Source organism: Nyctereutes procyonoides, unplaced genomic scaffold, assembly GCF_905146905.1.
Source record: "Nyctereutes procyonoides isolate TBG_1078 unplaced genomic scaffold, NYPRO_anot_genome, whole genome shotgun sequence".
In the NCBI taxonomy this organism is placed as follows: domain Eukaryota; kingdom Metazoa; phylum Chordata; class Mammalia; order Carnivora; family Canidae; genus Nyctereutes; species Nyctereutes procyonoides.
The window spans coordinates 52,888,410-52,903,659 of NW_026575140.1; the positions used below are offsets into that span (position 1 = coordinate 52,888,410).

The window sequence follows — 15,250 nt, forward strand, 5'->3', positions numbered from 1 at the left end:
AGGGCTTAGCCATTAACAAAGAGCTATTTTTGAATTATAATGGAAAAGGCTTTGAAACATTCTCAGTCCTGTTCTGGCTCTGGAGCATGGACTATATATTTCAAATTTTAGACCTTGGGTCATGGGGCTCTAATATTACTAACCGCAGGACATTATATCCAGGCCAAACTGCTTATTGCATGCTAAACTCCAAAGTAATAGGACAGATCTGGATTTCTGCAAGAATCATGGATTTTGACTTTTACCCTTTATTGGGGAAGAAAATTTAAAAATATGACCTAAAGGAGCTTGAACTGTGACTTCATTCATTCGGGGCACCCCTTCTGTGTGTTTCTATAGGCAATCAAGAGTTAGCTTTAATCACTAACTTGGTAGGAAATTTGAAATCTCTCTACTAAAAGATATAATCCTTCTTTGACCCAAATTATGGCCAGTAACTCAACATTATACCATTTATACTAGAAAGCCATTGCTTCTCTGTTCCAGAAAGGAAGCACTTGGCAACATTAAATTAATTGTGGACTCAAGTACCCCAAACAGAATTGAAACCAAGGTGGTAAGAGGATGCATACGTGATTGATGCTTCTGGAAAGAACAGTGACAACATCCTAAAACAGAAGGGTGAGGGGTGCCCACAGTGAATTACATTTACTCTAAAAACAAACCCACCAATTGGAATTTTAGCTACCACCTCTATCATTAAAGGGAAGCCCCTGCAGCTGAGTAGCATCTGGGGCAAAGCATCCATATGTGGAGTTTCTGTTGACATGGAGTCTATGAGGCTCTTGGGAGACCCATCCCCAGGCTTAGGCTCAATGACCCCTGAGGTACTTTTCATCTCCCACATCACATGGTCCCGAACAAGAGATACGGCTACTCACGTGGTGTTATGCCTTGGTTAGCCAGCTGTTCTTGGGTCCTTCTCTGTTGAAGTCGTAACTGCAAAACTTAGAAAAGAAAGTGTTAGTTTGTAAGTTGGGCTGCATGTGATTATAGTCATTTACATTTACATCAGAATTTTCACGCAGCTCTTCGCATTTTATTCTTATTTTTTAAAAGATCTTATTTATTTATTCAGAGAGACTGAGTGCTTGTGCAAGGGGAGGAGGGGCAGAAGGAGAAGGAGAAAAAAATCTCAGGTAGGCTCCACACTCAACATGGAGCCCGACATGGGGCTTGATCTCAAGACCCACGAGATCATGACCTGAACCCAAATCAAGAGTTGGACGCTTAAAGGATGGAGTCACCCAGAAGCTCCTCATTTTATTTTTAGAACAGTCTTGAACATTTGTGTGAGGTACATTTGTATTTCTGTTGCAGATGTGGAGAAAGAAAAGAGACCCTGAGGGGGTTGCAGGGATTTTCAGGAAGTCTGTGAAAAGTTGCCACTGTAACACTCCTCTCCTCTTTTAGAGTGAATGTTGTCCTCACAGCACTATGCTCCCTGTCTCACTATCATCCACTTTGGAGATAAACACCAGCCGATTCTGCTGGGAATTTGCCTGCATTTTCAAAAGGGCAAATGAAGAAAGCAATAAATAGACTTTGGAGTGGGTGGGTTAAAATCTTATCTCTAGCCTCTTCAAAAGATGGGAGTTGCTTAACCTTAACCTTTCTGATTCCTGATTCCCTCACCTGTAAATGGGAACAATGCCTACCTTAAGGTGTTGCTATGAAGTTTGATAAACAATATATGCAAGTTGCTTAGCAGAGTGGCACAAAATAATTCATCAATAAGCAGGGGCATTCTGAGCATTTGGGATTCCTTTGGAATTTCAAAGATGGACTACTCCAGTCATGTTTTGCTTAGAAAAGTTTGAACTTTATAAAACTTTGTTGCTATCCATAGCACAAATATATGTATCATATACATATATACATATAAATAGTTCTAAAAACTATATTTAAAATTATGAGTGTAGCATTTGTGATTTTCTCCTACTCCCTCTCTACTTTCCCCCTAAAAATTCTATCTTTGGACATTTAGCCTTTCCCTTATGGATATTCCATTTTCTCAGGGAGATTCTTCTCCTTCTCCTTCTAAAGATTTACTTATTTATTTGAGAGAGAGAGAGCACATGCACCCATGTGAACTAGGGGAGGGGCAGGGGGAGAAGGAAAGAATCTCAGGCAGATACCCCGCAGAGCATGGAGCCTTACGTGGGGCTCTATCTCACAATCCTGAGACCATAACCTGGGCCAAAATCGAGAGTTGGATGCTTAACTGACTGAGCAACCCAGGAGCCCTGCTTAGGGAGATTCTAAGTTTACCCTCTTGGCCCTGGCATTTAAATTGCCCAGAATAAGGATAGAAAGAGCAAAAGTTTGCAAAAAGAGGGATTGGTCTAATCAACTTATAATGAAAAGAGAGAACAAGAGAACTGTTTTTAGGAAGAGAAAATTAGATTGGAGAGAAGAAGGGCAAAAATAGGAAGGTATGTGGGCTGACTTTCAAGTTTATTTAGTATCTCGGAGTAAAGCATCAGAGCAAATGCAGTCACGATACTGAAAGAGTAACAGGGAAAGATAATTTTTTAAAGTTCTGCTATGGTTTTGAAATGGATCCCCGTCCATCTTCTTTGAGAAAGATCAATGCTGTTGAATTGCTTTTAATGACTTTTGGTTGCTAGACTGTGCCATAGCCTCATTTCACTCTAAGGTAGGATTAGACAATAAAGACCAAAAAAGAGAAAATGATATGAGAGTTTGTTTTTTAAGACCCCCTTCAGAAAAAACCTCCCACTAAATAAAATCTGTAAACTCTGAACAAAATATGAGAAATAACAACCCGAGGATTCTGAACAGGAAACAAAGTCAGGTAGATTGTAGAAGCTTGGAGAAGTAACTTGCATGGGGGTGAGTTTTCCATTTGGGGGAAAATTGAGGGTGACCTGCAGTCGTGAAGTGGCAGGTCACAGGCAACTAAGACTCTAATAGAAAATGTGCTCATCTTTCTGGCCAGAGGAATCAGAGAAAGGTACCTGGACAACCATGGCTGACGACCATACACTAATGAGGAGGACATCACGTAGGGGAGAGAATTAGAGAGGGAAGGGATCCCCTAACTATGTGTAGAACCCTTGCAAGTTTCAGGTTGATCCCTTAATGATGTTTCCATGGGGCAGACTCAAAGCAGTAGGGCAAAGGTTTAAAATTAAACTGAAATGTGAACCTCTGTGCACATAGGCAAAAAAGGACCTACTGTTTGAATCTACCTGGGTTAATAGTATGCTGAAACAAAACGAAACAAAACAAAGCAAAACAAAACCAGCATTCTCCAGAGGATTACAAAAGAACTCAAAATTTATGTAACACAAGGCAGAATGGCCAGGATACCATCCAAAATTACTCTACACACAAAGAACCAGGAAGAACCAGGAAAATATGATCCATTTTAAACAGAAAAGACAATTAACTGATGCTAGCCTTGAGATGATCTAGATGTTGGAATTATCACACTAAAGCCTTAAAGTAGTCCTTCTACTTCTTCTTCTTCTTATTTCTTCTTCTTCTTCTTCTTCTTCTTCTTCTTCTTCTTCTTCTTCTTCTTTCTTTCTTTCTTTCTTCTTCTTCGAGATTGGGAGAGAGAGAGAGAGAGAGAGAAGGGATGGGCAGAGGGAGTGGGAGAATCCTATACAGGCACCATGCCTACATGGAGCCTGACTTGGGGCTTGATCTCACAACCCGGAAATCATGACTTGAGCTGAAATCAAGAGTCTGAGCTATCCAGGTGCCCCTAAAGTAGTTATTTTCAACTATGTTCAATGAAGCAAAAGAAAACAGGCTTGAAATAAGTGATAGGAAATCTCAGCAGCAAAATAGACACATAAGAAGAAACCATAAAAAATCAAAACTTAATGTTAGAGTATCTGTAATAATCCATGAATGAGCTGAATAAAAGAATAAACATCAAGGGCACTTGGGTAGCTCAGTTGGTTGAGGGTCTGACTCTTGATGTTGGTTCAGGTCTTGATCTCACAGTTGTGAGTTTGAGCACCATATTGGGTTCCACACTGGGCACAGAGCTTGCTTTTAAAAAGTAGAATAAATATCAGAGGGAATGAATCAGTAAACTTGAAGATAGATCAAAATAGAGAGGAAATTAATGGTAAAAAATGGACACATGAATAGCCTCATGGACCTGTACCACAATATCAAAAACTCTAAAATCAGCTAATTAGAGTCCCAGAAAGAGGGAAGAGAGAAAAATAATAGCCCCAAACTTCCCAAATTCCATCAAAGACATGAATTCACAGATTCCAAAAGGTCGATAAAACCCAAACCAGACATATTCACAGACAACCACACTTAGATACATCATAATCGAATGGCTGCACCAAAGACAAAGAGTAAATCCTAAAAGTATCCAGGGAAAAACAACACATTATATAAAGGGAAACACTGATTCTTATCCAGAAAGCATGGAAGCCAGACAGTAAAACAAAAACAAAATGCAAAACACAAAACACGAAACAAATGTCAACACCGAATAGGAAATGTCCTCTAGAAATGAAGATAAAGATGCGAAAAGGGAAAGGAAGATAATTTGTTGCCAGCAAATTTTACTACAAGAAATGCTTAAGGAAATCTTCAGGCTGAATTGAAATTAAAGCAGAAGGAAAACTGGATATTGAGGAATAACTAAAGAGTATCAGAAATAATAACTCTTTTGGTATATATTAAATTTTTTCTTTTTCTTCTTAAGTTTTAACAGAATGTATGTAACTGTTTAAAGAAAAGTTATAATATTGTCTTGTGATGTTCCTAAGGCATGCAGACATACTACAGATTACAGCAATAACATAGAAGGTCCTTTTTGGCTGCAAGATTTCTACAATTTACATATTATGATATAATATTAACCATAGGTAGCCTGCAAAAGATTAAGGAAGAGCAACTAATGCAAATACAAAGAGGAGGTGAGCCTGGGTGGCTCAGTCAGTTAAGCACCTGACTCTTGATCTCAGGGTCATGAGTTCAAGCCCTGTGTTGGACATGGAGCCTACTTAAAAAAAATACAAAGAATAGCTTAAGAAAAACCCAATAAATTAAATGAAATGCTAAAAAAAATTCAAACAATCCAAAAGAATGCAAAAAGTAGGGAATATAGAAACAAAAAACAGTGGATGAACAGAAGATAAATATTAAAATGGCAGAGGTCCAAAAACATTAATAATTACACTAAATTTCAATGGTCTAAACCCTCAAATTGAAAGGCAAAGATGAGCAGAATGAATAAAAATTCAATATGCAATAGTGTGCTGTCTACAAGAGACACACTTTGTATATAACAATTCAGATTGGTTGCAAGTAAATAGATGGGGGGAAATATACCTATAAACAAGAAGCATAAGAAAGCTAGACTAGTTATCCAATATCAGGTAAAAGAGATTTCAAGCCAAAGGGTATTATTGGAGAGAAAGAAGGTCCATAGCACTTGCCAGATTCCCAAAGAGGTCCAAAGCCTCCAAAATTTAAATCCCACTAATCCAGAAATTTGAAATCCAGGGTTTTGAGAGCATGCACTAGAGTCAAGTTATAATGATGTTGACAAAGAAGTCTTGGGAAAAAAGGATTAGTTTAATTTTAAACAATCTGAATTTTAGGAGTCCCAGTAAATTATAATGTTTCTGATATGCAATTTGAGAAATAGGGCTGGAGAAAGGCTTAGGGGTCAGAGCTGATTTGGGATATTGTCTCCAAATAAGTGGCCACGAAAACTTTTAATCAGAATTCCTAAAAAAGACAGGTATGCGATCAGAGGAAAGATAAAATGAAAATAGGAATAAAAATTATCTGACAAATCAAGAAAGTATAACATTAAAAGGAGCTGGTAAAGGGCATAATTAGTGTTGGGTGTGTAATGTGGAGAAATTATTGCACTATTTGACATCAGTCATTCCATACTCACCACTTTTTAGCTAAGCATTTGCAGATTTTCATGTTCAAAAGATCAAAAGCATGATTCGTTATATTCCTTCAACCTTTCATTAAGTATCTGATCGTTGGCTCTGTGAAAGACATGCTTGTCACCAGCCTAACTGCTGAATAGGATGGGCAGTTACCATTCTCAAAGTGTTTACTTCCCAGCTGGTGAGATCAACACAATTTTTCCTGAACACATAGTCTTTTTATTCCTTTTTGTTTTTTTCCTATTTTATTTTGCCTTCTCTGGAATAATTTCTTTCCCCAAAGAAAGAAGAAGCTGGTCTTCAGGAGCTTTTTTTCATTCCCTGAACCTGTATACAATGTACATGCACATGCATATTTTTGTGGATTGGCCTGTGACTTCTGTCAGATTTTAAGAAGTCTCTGGGACCTCCAGAAGTTAAGTGCCCTCAATTCTGACCTAGACTAGATCATCTCACATCTATTCCAGGAGGCCCTCTCCTTATAGTGCACCTTATACGTGTAACCAAACTAATTTCTCTGAAACTCTATTTTTGGATGATTCCTTTGTGTAGTATCCTCGAGTGGCTCCTGATTCTGGGGTTTGAGGTCTTCTCCACAAGTACAATTCCCACACAAACTCTCTCCTCCAGTTTAGTTTGTTTCTACCTGAGTCCAACATCTACCAAATGTTTACACACCTTGCCTTGGATTATGATATACCCACCAGTGGAATCTGGTGTATGGTTTGAGGCTAGGCCATAATTTTAGTTTATTCCAAAGACTTTGTGAACTATATATACCCGCCATTTATTAAAAAATTTCCCTTTGTCTACTGATTGGTAATGTCACCTCTGTCATTTACTAACATGCTGATGTGAACTGTGATCTAATTTATACTAACTTACACTTTTGATCCTTCCCTCTTTTTTAGCAGCAAAAGTAGGAAATGGTTCCTGAGTCCTATAAATAACAGAAATGAGAGCTGTAAAAATCTATACCTGCCCTGAAAAGACAAAGGGGATTCTTCAGTGGATTGAAACTGTAAATGATCTTTGGGAGATAAACAGAATATGGCATTGGATTGGAAAAGTACATCATAAGACATAGGCAAGTGAGTAATAGAAAGCCTTGCCAAGTGTCCACCTTGCCCAGAAGCACAAGTGAGTGTAAAGCTCCCTCTAACAGGGCTGTTAGATAGGGTCCCCAAGGAAAAGATCAGTCTCCACCATGTCCTGAATCCCTCTCCACATTGGACCAGGCATTGGTAATGGGAAGGGGCTGTCAGTGTCTAGGAAGGAACAGCAAATATGGTATCTGGGAGACACAGGAGTGGACTCCAGATTGTTGGCAATACCCAAGAGGCTCAATAACCCTTTGTTGCCTGAAACTAGCTACTGAGCATCCTGTGCCTCTCTCCTAGTCCCTGAAATCAAATCAAAGCACACGTGTCAGCAATGTATCTTTTTCCCCCAGGCTGTGCTCACCTGTGCATCAGGTAGTCTAACAGGTTTCCAAAAAAGCACAGTATGAGGGTGCAATTAGAATCACTTACCCTGGAAGGAATGTTGGTACCACAAAGGGAAGACCCTAAACATACAAAAAAAGAACGTATACTCAAGGTGACAGTGTGAACAAATGAAAACATACCTTTCTCAGAGATAGACAATGTTCATTAGTTAATAATAAACTGGGGGAGAGGCAGAAAAATAGAATAATCATCTCCTCACACTCATTAGGATAGCTACAATAAGAAGAAAGAAAGGAAGAAAGAAAGAAGCAGAAAAGAAAAGAAAAGAAAAGAACAATAGTTGAAAAGGCTGTAGAGAACCTGGAACCCTTGTCTGCTGCTGGTAGGAATGTAAAATGATGCAACCATATGGAAAACAATATGGCGGCTCCTCAAAAACTCAAAGCTAGAATGACCATATGATCCAGCAATCCTGCTTCTGAGTACATATCCAAAAGAAGTAAAAGCAGAAACCTGAAGAGATACTTGTACCCTCATGTTCATAACAGCATGATTCATTATAACCAAAAGATGGAAGTAACCCAAGGGTCCATCAACAGATGAATGGACAAGCAACATGTTGCATACACTAGAGTCTTAGCCTTCAACAGGGAGGAGCTTCTGGCACATGCTACAGCATGGATGAAACTTTGGGACATTACTCAGAATGAAATAAGCCAGTCACCCAAGGACAAATATGAGGCATGAGGTTCCTCAGGGTTGTCAAATCCACAAAGGCAGAAAACAGAATGGTGATTTCCAGGTGATGGGTTGGGGAAGGAAGACATTGGAAATTACTGTTTAATAGGTATGGAGTTTTAGTGTTGCAAGGTAAAAAGAGTTCTGGAGACAGATGGTGGTGATGGTTGTGTGATGATGTTAATGTGCCTAATGCCACTGAACTGCACACTTAAAAATGTTTGAGACGGTAAATTTTATGAACGTTTTATAAGTAAAAATTAAATTATGGAAATAAAGCAAACATTGAGTAACGATTAAGATAAACTCAATGGGTGGCTGAGTATTGGAACGAATATTGGAACGAACATATTTAAACATGAATTGCTAAGCAAGGAGATGAACTGAATGGTTCTCTTACAACATAAGACAAGGGCTAAAAGACTGGAAAGCATAATTGGTATGTACTCAATGTAGACACATTGCTAAACAGAGAGAAGCTTCCAGAAAAAAAAATCTTATTCCTGAACTAGAGCTAACTATTATTCATGTCTGATTCCTGTCCTTGAAGTTCCTTTTTCCTAGACGTTTATGTGGGGTCACATTATAAATTTTTCCTTCCTTAGCTGATTTTTATTAGTACCACATCACAGATATATTTCCAGATCATTTCATACCCTTCAAAAGACATTTTGGTAGGTATTTAATTTTTAATTTTTTGGTTATTCTGTACGTCATTGAACCGAATGCCTACTGTTAATTCTTTACTTTCTAGTATTTTTACTACAGTGGGCACTCTTTGTGGTTGATTTACGTCCACACCCTCAATATGGTTTTAGGATATACTCCTAGAGGTGCAACTGTTTGGGTACAGAATGTGTCAAATTGAAAGCCAGAGGGCCAAGGCCAGGAGGATCCTGGGACTGCAACTCGTCCCTGGGTGGCTTTTTGTTCGGGTCTGGCAGATTTCTGATGCTGGAGGTGGGAGCTGAGTGACCACCTCTATTTTTGTGGCTGTTTTCCTGTTGCATGTGGGGGAGTCCTGATGGGTTGGGCAGAAACCTTGCGATTTGGTGAAGCAGGCTTTCCCTGTGGGCACAGCTGCCCTTGGCCAGCACTGGCCTCTTTCCTGAACTGCCTCTGCGTGCTTCCCTGGGCAGTCCCTCCCTTCCTCCCCCTGCTTTCAGCTGGCTGGGGCCTTTTGTGTCCCCAGAGCTCTTGGCAAACATCCACTGATCCACCGTAGCTAAAAATACTCTAAGCAGAGGGTTGCTTTTTGGCCCAAGCCTCCCCCAACCCACAATGCCTACTTTGAACCACCTACAAGTTACAGGTATTCATAAAGTGCTCTCTCTTCACCTCCTTTGAGGCCACATGGTCATCTTTGACGGGTGAAGGAAGGGATGTTCTTAGTCTCCGTCACCTCAGTATGTTCTCTTACGGTTCTGGCATTTGGGTGTCAATCTTCCGTAGCTTTCACAACCAAAGCATTTATTTTATTTTATTTTTTGCATTCTTTTGGCCCTTGTCAGAATTGGGAGTTTGCACTCAAATTGCTTCTTTCCTCAGAGGTCCTGAGCTCTCAAGTCTGATTTCCTCATCTGTCTGGCTATTCTTGTCCACAGTACCACACTATTTAAGTTATTGTAGACTTTCCATAGACTTTCATCTAATACAAAGAATCTTCTATTGTCCCTTTGAAACAAGTATTTTGTGACCATCCTAACCTGTCTTTTCCCCCTAAATAAACTTCAGGACCAGGGCAGCAAGTTTCACTCCCCCCACCCACCGCATCCCCCCACCAAGGACTACCTCCCCCAAAAAAGAATATGTTCCTTTATTATTTTGTAAAGTGTGAACACCATCCAGTCAGAGAAACAGCCTCCTGTTTAATGATGATTAAAGAATACATAGAAACTTCTGGATGAAGTATAGGTCAGGACTGGGAATAGTTGCCTTTATGCAGCTGGGACTGGATACTCGATTCAAGAATGGGAGCTAGAATATCTTTACACACCATGAAGCTGCAACCAGACCACGTCACTTGCCTGGGCCCAGGAGAGGAAGCAGTGCCACCCAGGAGACAAAGGACTAGATATAACTGCGAGGGTCTCTTGAGAGTTTCAGGTTGAAGAGGCAGGAGATACCAGAATGGATGGACATTATGACATTTTTCTTATCACACAGGCAGCCACCTCTGCCACATGCCCAGCACAGGAGGGCAGGCCCTTCTGGATGCAGGGGGAGGCAGCATGATGGAGTGAGGGAGTTGGGAACGGAAAACAGAAGACTCAACTTTGACTCCACCATGCTGTGTGACCTTAGACAAGACACTGTGTCCATGAGTCCTAGCCTTCTCATCTGTATACACAGCAATAGTCCTATGACTAATAAATCATAATAACCAATTGCACAGCATTGTCGGGATGGAGGTAATGAGTTAACCACTTCCTAAACTAGACAAGGCTGTCAAATGTCTTTCTGTGTTAAATTGATAAGGGCAGTTTGAGGAGGAAGCCCACCTGTTTGGTTCTGGTTACAGACTCTGGATGAGAAAAGGGAATCATTTGCAGTGGGAATAATAATGTAGAACTTTAAAAAGTCATGCTGCCTTAAACACTGGCCAGGCCAAGGCTCCAGGCCCTGCAGTGAGAGGCAGTGCAAATCGGGAAGGAGGAATCTGAAGGAATCTTCTACAGAATCTACCGAAGAGACAAGGATTCCACCATTTGTTGAGTGAGGTGGGGATGGCAGGAGTAGGACAGAAGAAACTGAGTTATTAACTCATCACAGAAGCTTTTATAGACATCATCTCATCAAAACCACCTGCTAAGCCTATGGGACTAGAAATTATCATCCCATGTTGCAGCTCGTAAGACTCAGAGGGCACAAATAACTCCTCCAAAGCCGTGAAGTTATGAAGTGAGGGAAGCACATTTCAAACTGATGGTTTCAGACTCCCGGGTACAAATTCCAACTGGATCCATGTTCTACCTTATGTTTTAATGAATTTCAAATGAAGGAGCAGGAGCCACTCATAACATGAGGAATACATCTTACACTACCTGCCACCTATGTAACTCAACATAAGGACCCTCGGCTCAACAGCACTGCCTACAGTGTCTCCATAGCAACAGTCATGTAGGGTACCATTATCTTTCTGGAGCCAATAGGCAGCGGGGTGGCTCTTCTAACCAACACAGGTAATGGGCCCAATTAAGTCTCTGATTAGGATGAGGCTCCTGAATGAGCCCGTACTCTGACGGCATCACACAGAGTTGTTGCCATGGTTTTGGTGAGAAGTATTGCTTTTCTGAGGATTGCAAAACACTTCATGTTCCAATCCCATGCTCGTTCATTCCTGACAGAGTGGAAAATGTGTCTCCTTGGCTGAAATGTTCCTCTTGAGTCCAGCCCAAAGATGACATTTTTAGGAAAGTTTGAGAAGAATCCTGTGGCTGTTACTGAGTCACGATAGAGTGGAAATGGATCTTTTCTATTTAAAGAGTTTTGTGCTACTGTTTGAAAATGTCATATTGCTAGGGAACGGTGGAAATAGAAAACTTTCCACTTGCCATCAACAAAGAAATATCGTTACTGAATGAGAAACAATGGAGTGAGTTGAGGAGAAGTTTTCTTACCTGTCTGACTGAAGTAATAGGTTGCTGGGAGTTTAATTTAAGAACATGAGTCTAAATAAGCTTGGTGTTCTAGAAAGGGATCATTCATCTGAAATCCAACACATGTGATTCTAGACCACATTCTGCTACTACACAGTCATTACTTCAAACAGGTCTCAGAAGCTTTCTGGATCTCAAGGTCAATATAAATCAAAAGAAAAGATCAGATTAGATTCCAATTTCCCCAATTTACCTGATCTTAAGAGTCACCTAGGGACTGAAAAAAACAACAACAACCACTTCTTTGGTCCCTTTCCTAAAGTTCAGCCGGTTCTGGGATCTATTGGAAATATATTTTAACAAACCTGCCTGGAAATTCTGAGGAAAAAGTAGGTTTGAGAAATAGAACTATGCAAATACAAAGTGCAAAACTATGTGTTTATGGGCCTTTGTACCTTGCTTTTTCACTGGAAATAGTAGGGTTACTTTTCATGTGGGTGTGTATGTATAGACTCTTATTTTTTAATGGCTATATAGTATATCGCCATGTTTCAATATCTGTTTACTCCCTTTTTATTGTCCATTTGTTGTTCTTTTCTTCAGAAATGATATACTACTTTGGATTCTTACTAGGACTATTGGAGGGCCCCCATCTCACTACCCCTTGTGAAAGAAAACTCCAAAGTGCAGCAAGCACTGCTAAGAGAGTCTTTCAGAACAGGGTGAGGAAGACATTGAAGAAGGTGGCTTGTGTGCATCTCCTGTCTCAATTTTTGGAACACCCTGGACTTTTGACTCCTGTCAATTGCGACTTGTCAGTCGCACCTCTACCATGTCCCAGAACACATCCTTCTACTTTAGACTGGAACAGAGATAATGTAGCATCTGGTCGCTGAATAGCCAATCATGCAGGAGATAGTTTAACTCTGTCAGCACCAATCATAATTCCTTCAAAACAAGTTATGTAACCTTGTGGTTTCTGCCTTTATAAGCCTACTCTCTGCTTACAATTCGGAGTACACTTTTGAGTTTGGTTCCTTGCAATCCCTAAGATCCCAAATAAGCACTTCCGGTTGCTTTATGGCCTCTTCTCCTTGGTCAACACCCTTTATTAACAATGGATGCTATTATTTAGGAGGAAAAAAGCTTTGTTAATTTGATAAGTAATAATGTTATCCCAATTAACATTTCTTAATTAGTCGAACATGCATTCATAGATTTGTTGACTATTCATATCTTTTCTTATGTGAATTGCCTGGTAACATTCTTTGCACATGTTTTCTTTTTTTTTTTTTCTCTTATAGATTTGGGAGAGCTATTTATACCCCCTAAAGCACATTAAATATAGTCATCTATGTTGTAAACCTCCCCTGGCTTTCGTTTGCCATTCAATCTTGTTTGTGATGATTTTGGCATTTAACATTTCTATATTCAATCCTTCTAAAAAACTCTTAAGAATTCTATCTTTGGTGTACACTTAGAAAGATCTCCATATCCAGATTATATATTTGCTTAAATGTTCTTAACATTTTCATGGTTTTGGTTTTGCATTTGACTTTGCAATGCATCACATTTTAGTATACGGTATTAGAAAAGTCTCTAGTTATTTTTTTTCAAACTGTTAACTAGTTTTTCTAACAATTTCTTGATCAAAGAGATTTTAGATACTGTGTTTGTCATACTATAGACTTGCATAACCTTGAATCTCTTTCTACTCGTTGTTTTCTGACCTCAATATTTTCTTTTGTTTGGTGGCAGGCTGGGTTTATCTGACTTATTAAATATCCACTTCATAGGGTATAGGAGTCTAATTTGGGATAATTTGAATCCCCCAGTTACACAATCCTAATTTAGATCTCTCAAACCAAGACTTCAGAATGCAAATTTTTAAGGGACCAAGAAGTGGAAAGTAGTTTCTACCCACATCAGCAGCAGAGGCAACTCAACACAATAAGATAGTAGAGCTAGGTATTTATTTATTTATTTATTTATTTATTTATTTATTTATTTATATTCATGTAAGTGTTTAACATGCAACAGGTAGGAGTTTAATCCAATGAAATTGGCATAGTAATCAATTCTGAATGCCCTGAGGTTTTTTGGGACAATGAGAAGCAGACAAAAGGAGAGAAAACAAGAATGGAAGAATGGTATAGAAAGAGGTAGTAAAAAAGAAACGATGGTAGGAAAACAGTCTTAATTTTTTTTTTTACTTTGAGAGTATTTGTGTATAAATATATATTCCAGTGAAGACTATTAATTCATGTGTATTTAATGGAAAATGAGAGAGGTGTTAAATCATGCCACACCAGGTTCTGCCCCAAGTGGGAAGTAAGAGGCCAACTATGCTGGCAGGACCCTGGGTATATAAAGCTGTGCTTTTGGCCTTTTCATGGGATGTCTCCCTAGCTAGGCTCAACATGGAGGTGATTCTAAGGAAGGGAGAAAGAGGAAAGTAAAGGATAAAAAGCAAAGAAACAAAACCTATTTTCACATGAAAGATATGCTGTAAGAATTTCAAAATGATTCTATTTGCTCAACTGTTTAGATAATTTGGAAGCAGAAAACTAGGGGCCGGAGTGATGGAGCTATGCATCCTCCTCTAATAAACAGGGTTACCACCCATCCATGCTTCAGTTTGGCCTGCCCTGGCAAAGCTGGCAGGTCCACTGAAACCCAGAAATCTCTCTTGCTTTCATGCAATGTGCAAAACGGCTGTTCTTTCAACTCCATTGGGTAGAGGAGACTTTCCAGTGTTTCACTAGGTATATCTTGGTGTTTCTCAACTCTTTGGCAATTGTTACTTCTTGTTTATATTACCTTCTATCTAGAATACTCCGTGGGCCCAAGAAATTGTATCATCCAAAGAATCACAAAGGAGTTCCTGGGACCTGTGTGTTAACCTTGTATTTGGTCCATGTCAAGAAGCCATCATTGCTAAGAGCATCATCCTTACCCATTACTTGCCATAGATATGCTGCCTCTTTAAGACCATCATATTATTCATATTTGATTGAGTTTGTGTCCTACATGCCCTCCACTTAACTGTTCGTTTCTCCCTACAAAACCCTCATTTTTTTAAAGCCAATTCCCCATGGCCTCACTTGGCCTGTGGTCTCTGTGCACTTTACTCTCTAGCCCCTCTGCAAGCCTCTGAGCACGGTCGTATTTTGTAAAGGAACAGAATGTGTAGTCTAACAAGATTCTTTTTCTGAATCATAAATTAATTTGTACTTAAACTTTACGGGATCCCTGGGTGGCGCAGCAGTTTGGCGCCTGCCTTTGGTCCAGGGCGCGATCCTGGAGACCCGGGATCGAATCCCACGTCAGGCTCCCGGTGCATGGAGCCTGCTTCTCCCTCTGCCTGTGTCTCTGCCTCTCTCTCTCTCTCTTTCTCTCTCTGTGTGACTATCATAAATAAATAAATAAATAATTAAACTTTACCAAAGTCATAAAATAACTTCCGTTTACTCTATAGTTAGTAAGTCAAGTACTTTGGAGGGGCGAAATAATTCTAAAATTACCCCCAAAATGGCGCATGATAAATGAAAGA

At 39.6% G+C, this 15,250-nt stretch overlaps 1 protein-coding gene across 3 annotated transcripts in view; it reads right to left on the bottom strand.

Annotated features, from left to right (window-relative positions):
• MYOCD (myocardin) overlaps positions 1 to 15,250 on the bottom strand; it is a 100,318-nt gene that overhangs the window by 61,547 nt on the left and 23,521 nt on the right. The window contains exon 2 of one of the 3 annotated variants that reach the window (XM_055307107.1): positions 882 to 947. In XM_055307107.1, the coding sequence (XP_055163082.1) occupies positions 882 to 947 (66 nt within the window). Of the gene's footprint in view, positions 1 to 881; positions 950 to 15,250 lie in introns of those variants that run through there. The other 2 variants (XM_055307108.1, XM_055307109.1) reach the window with 2 other exon arrangements.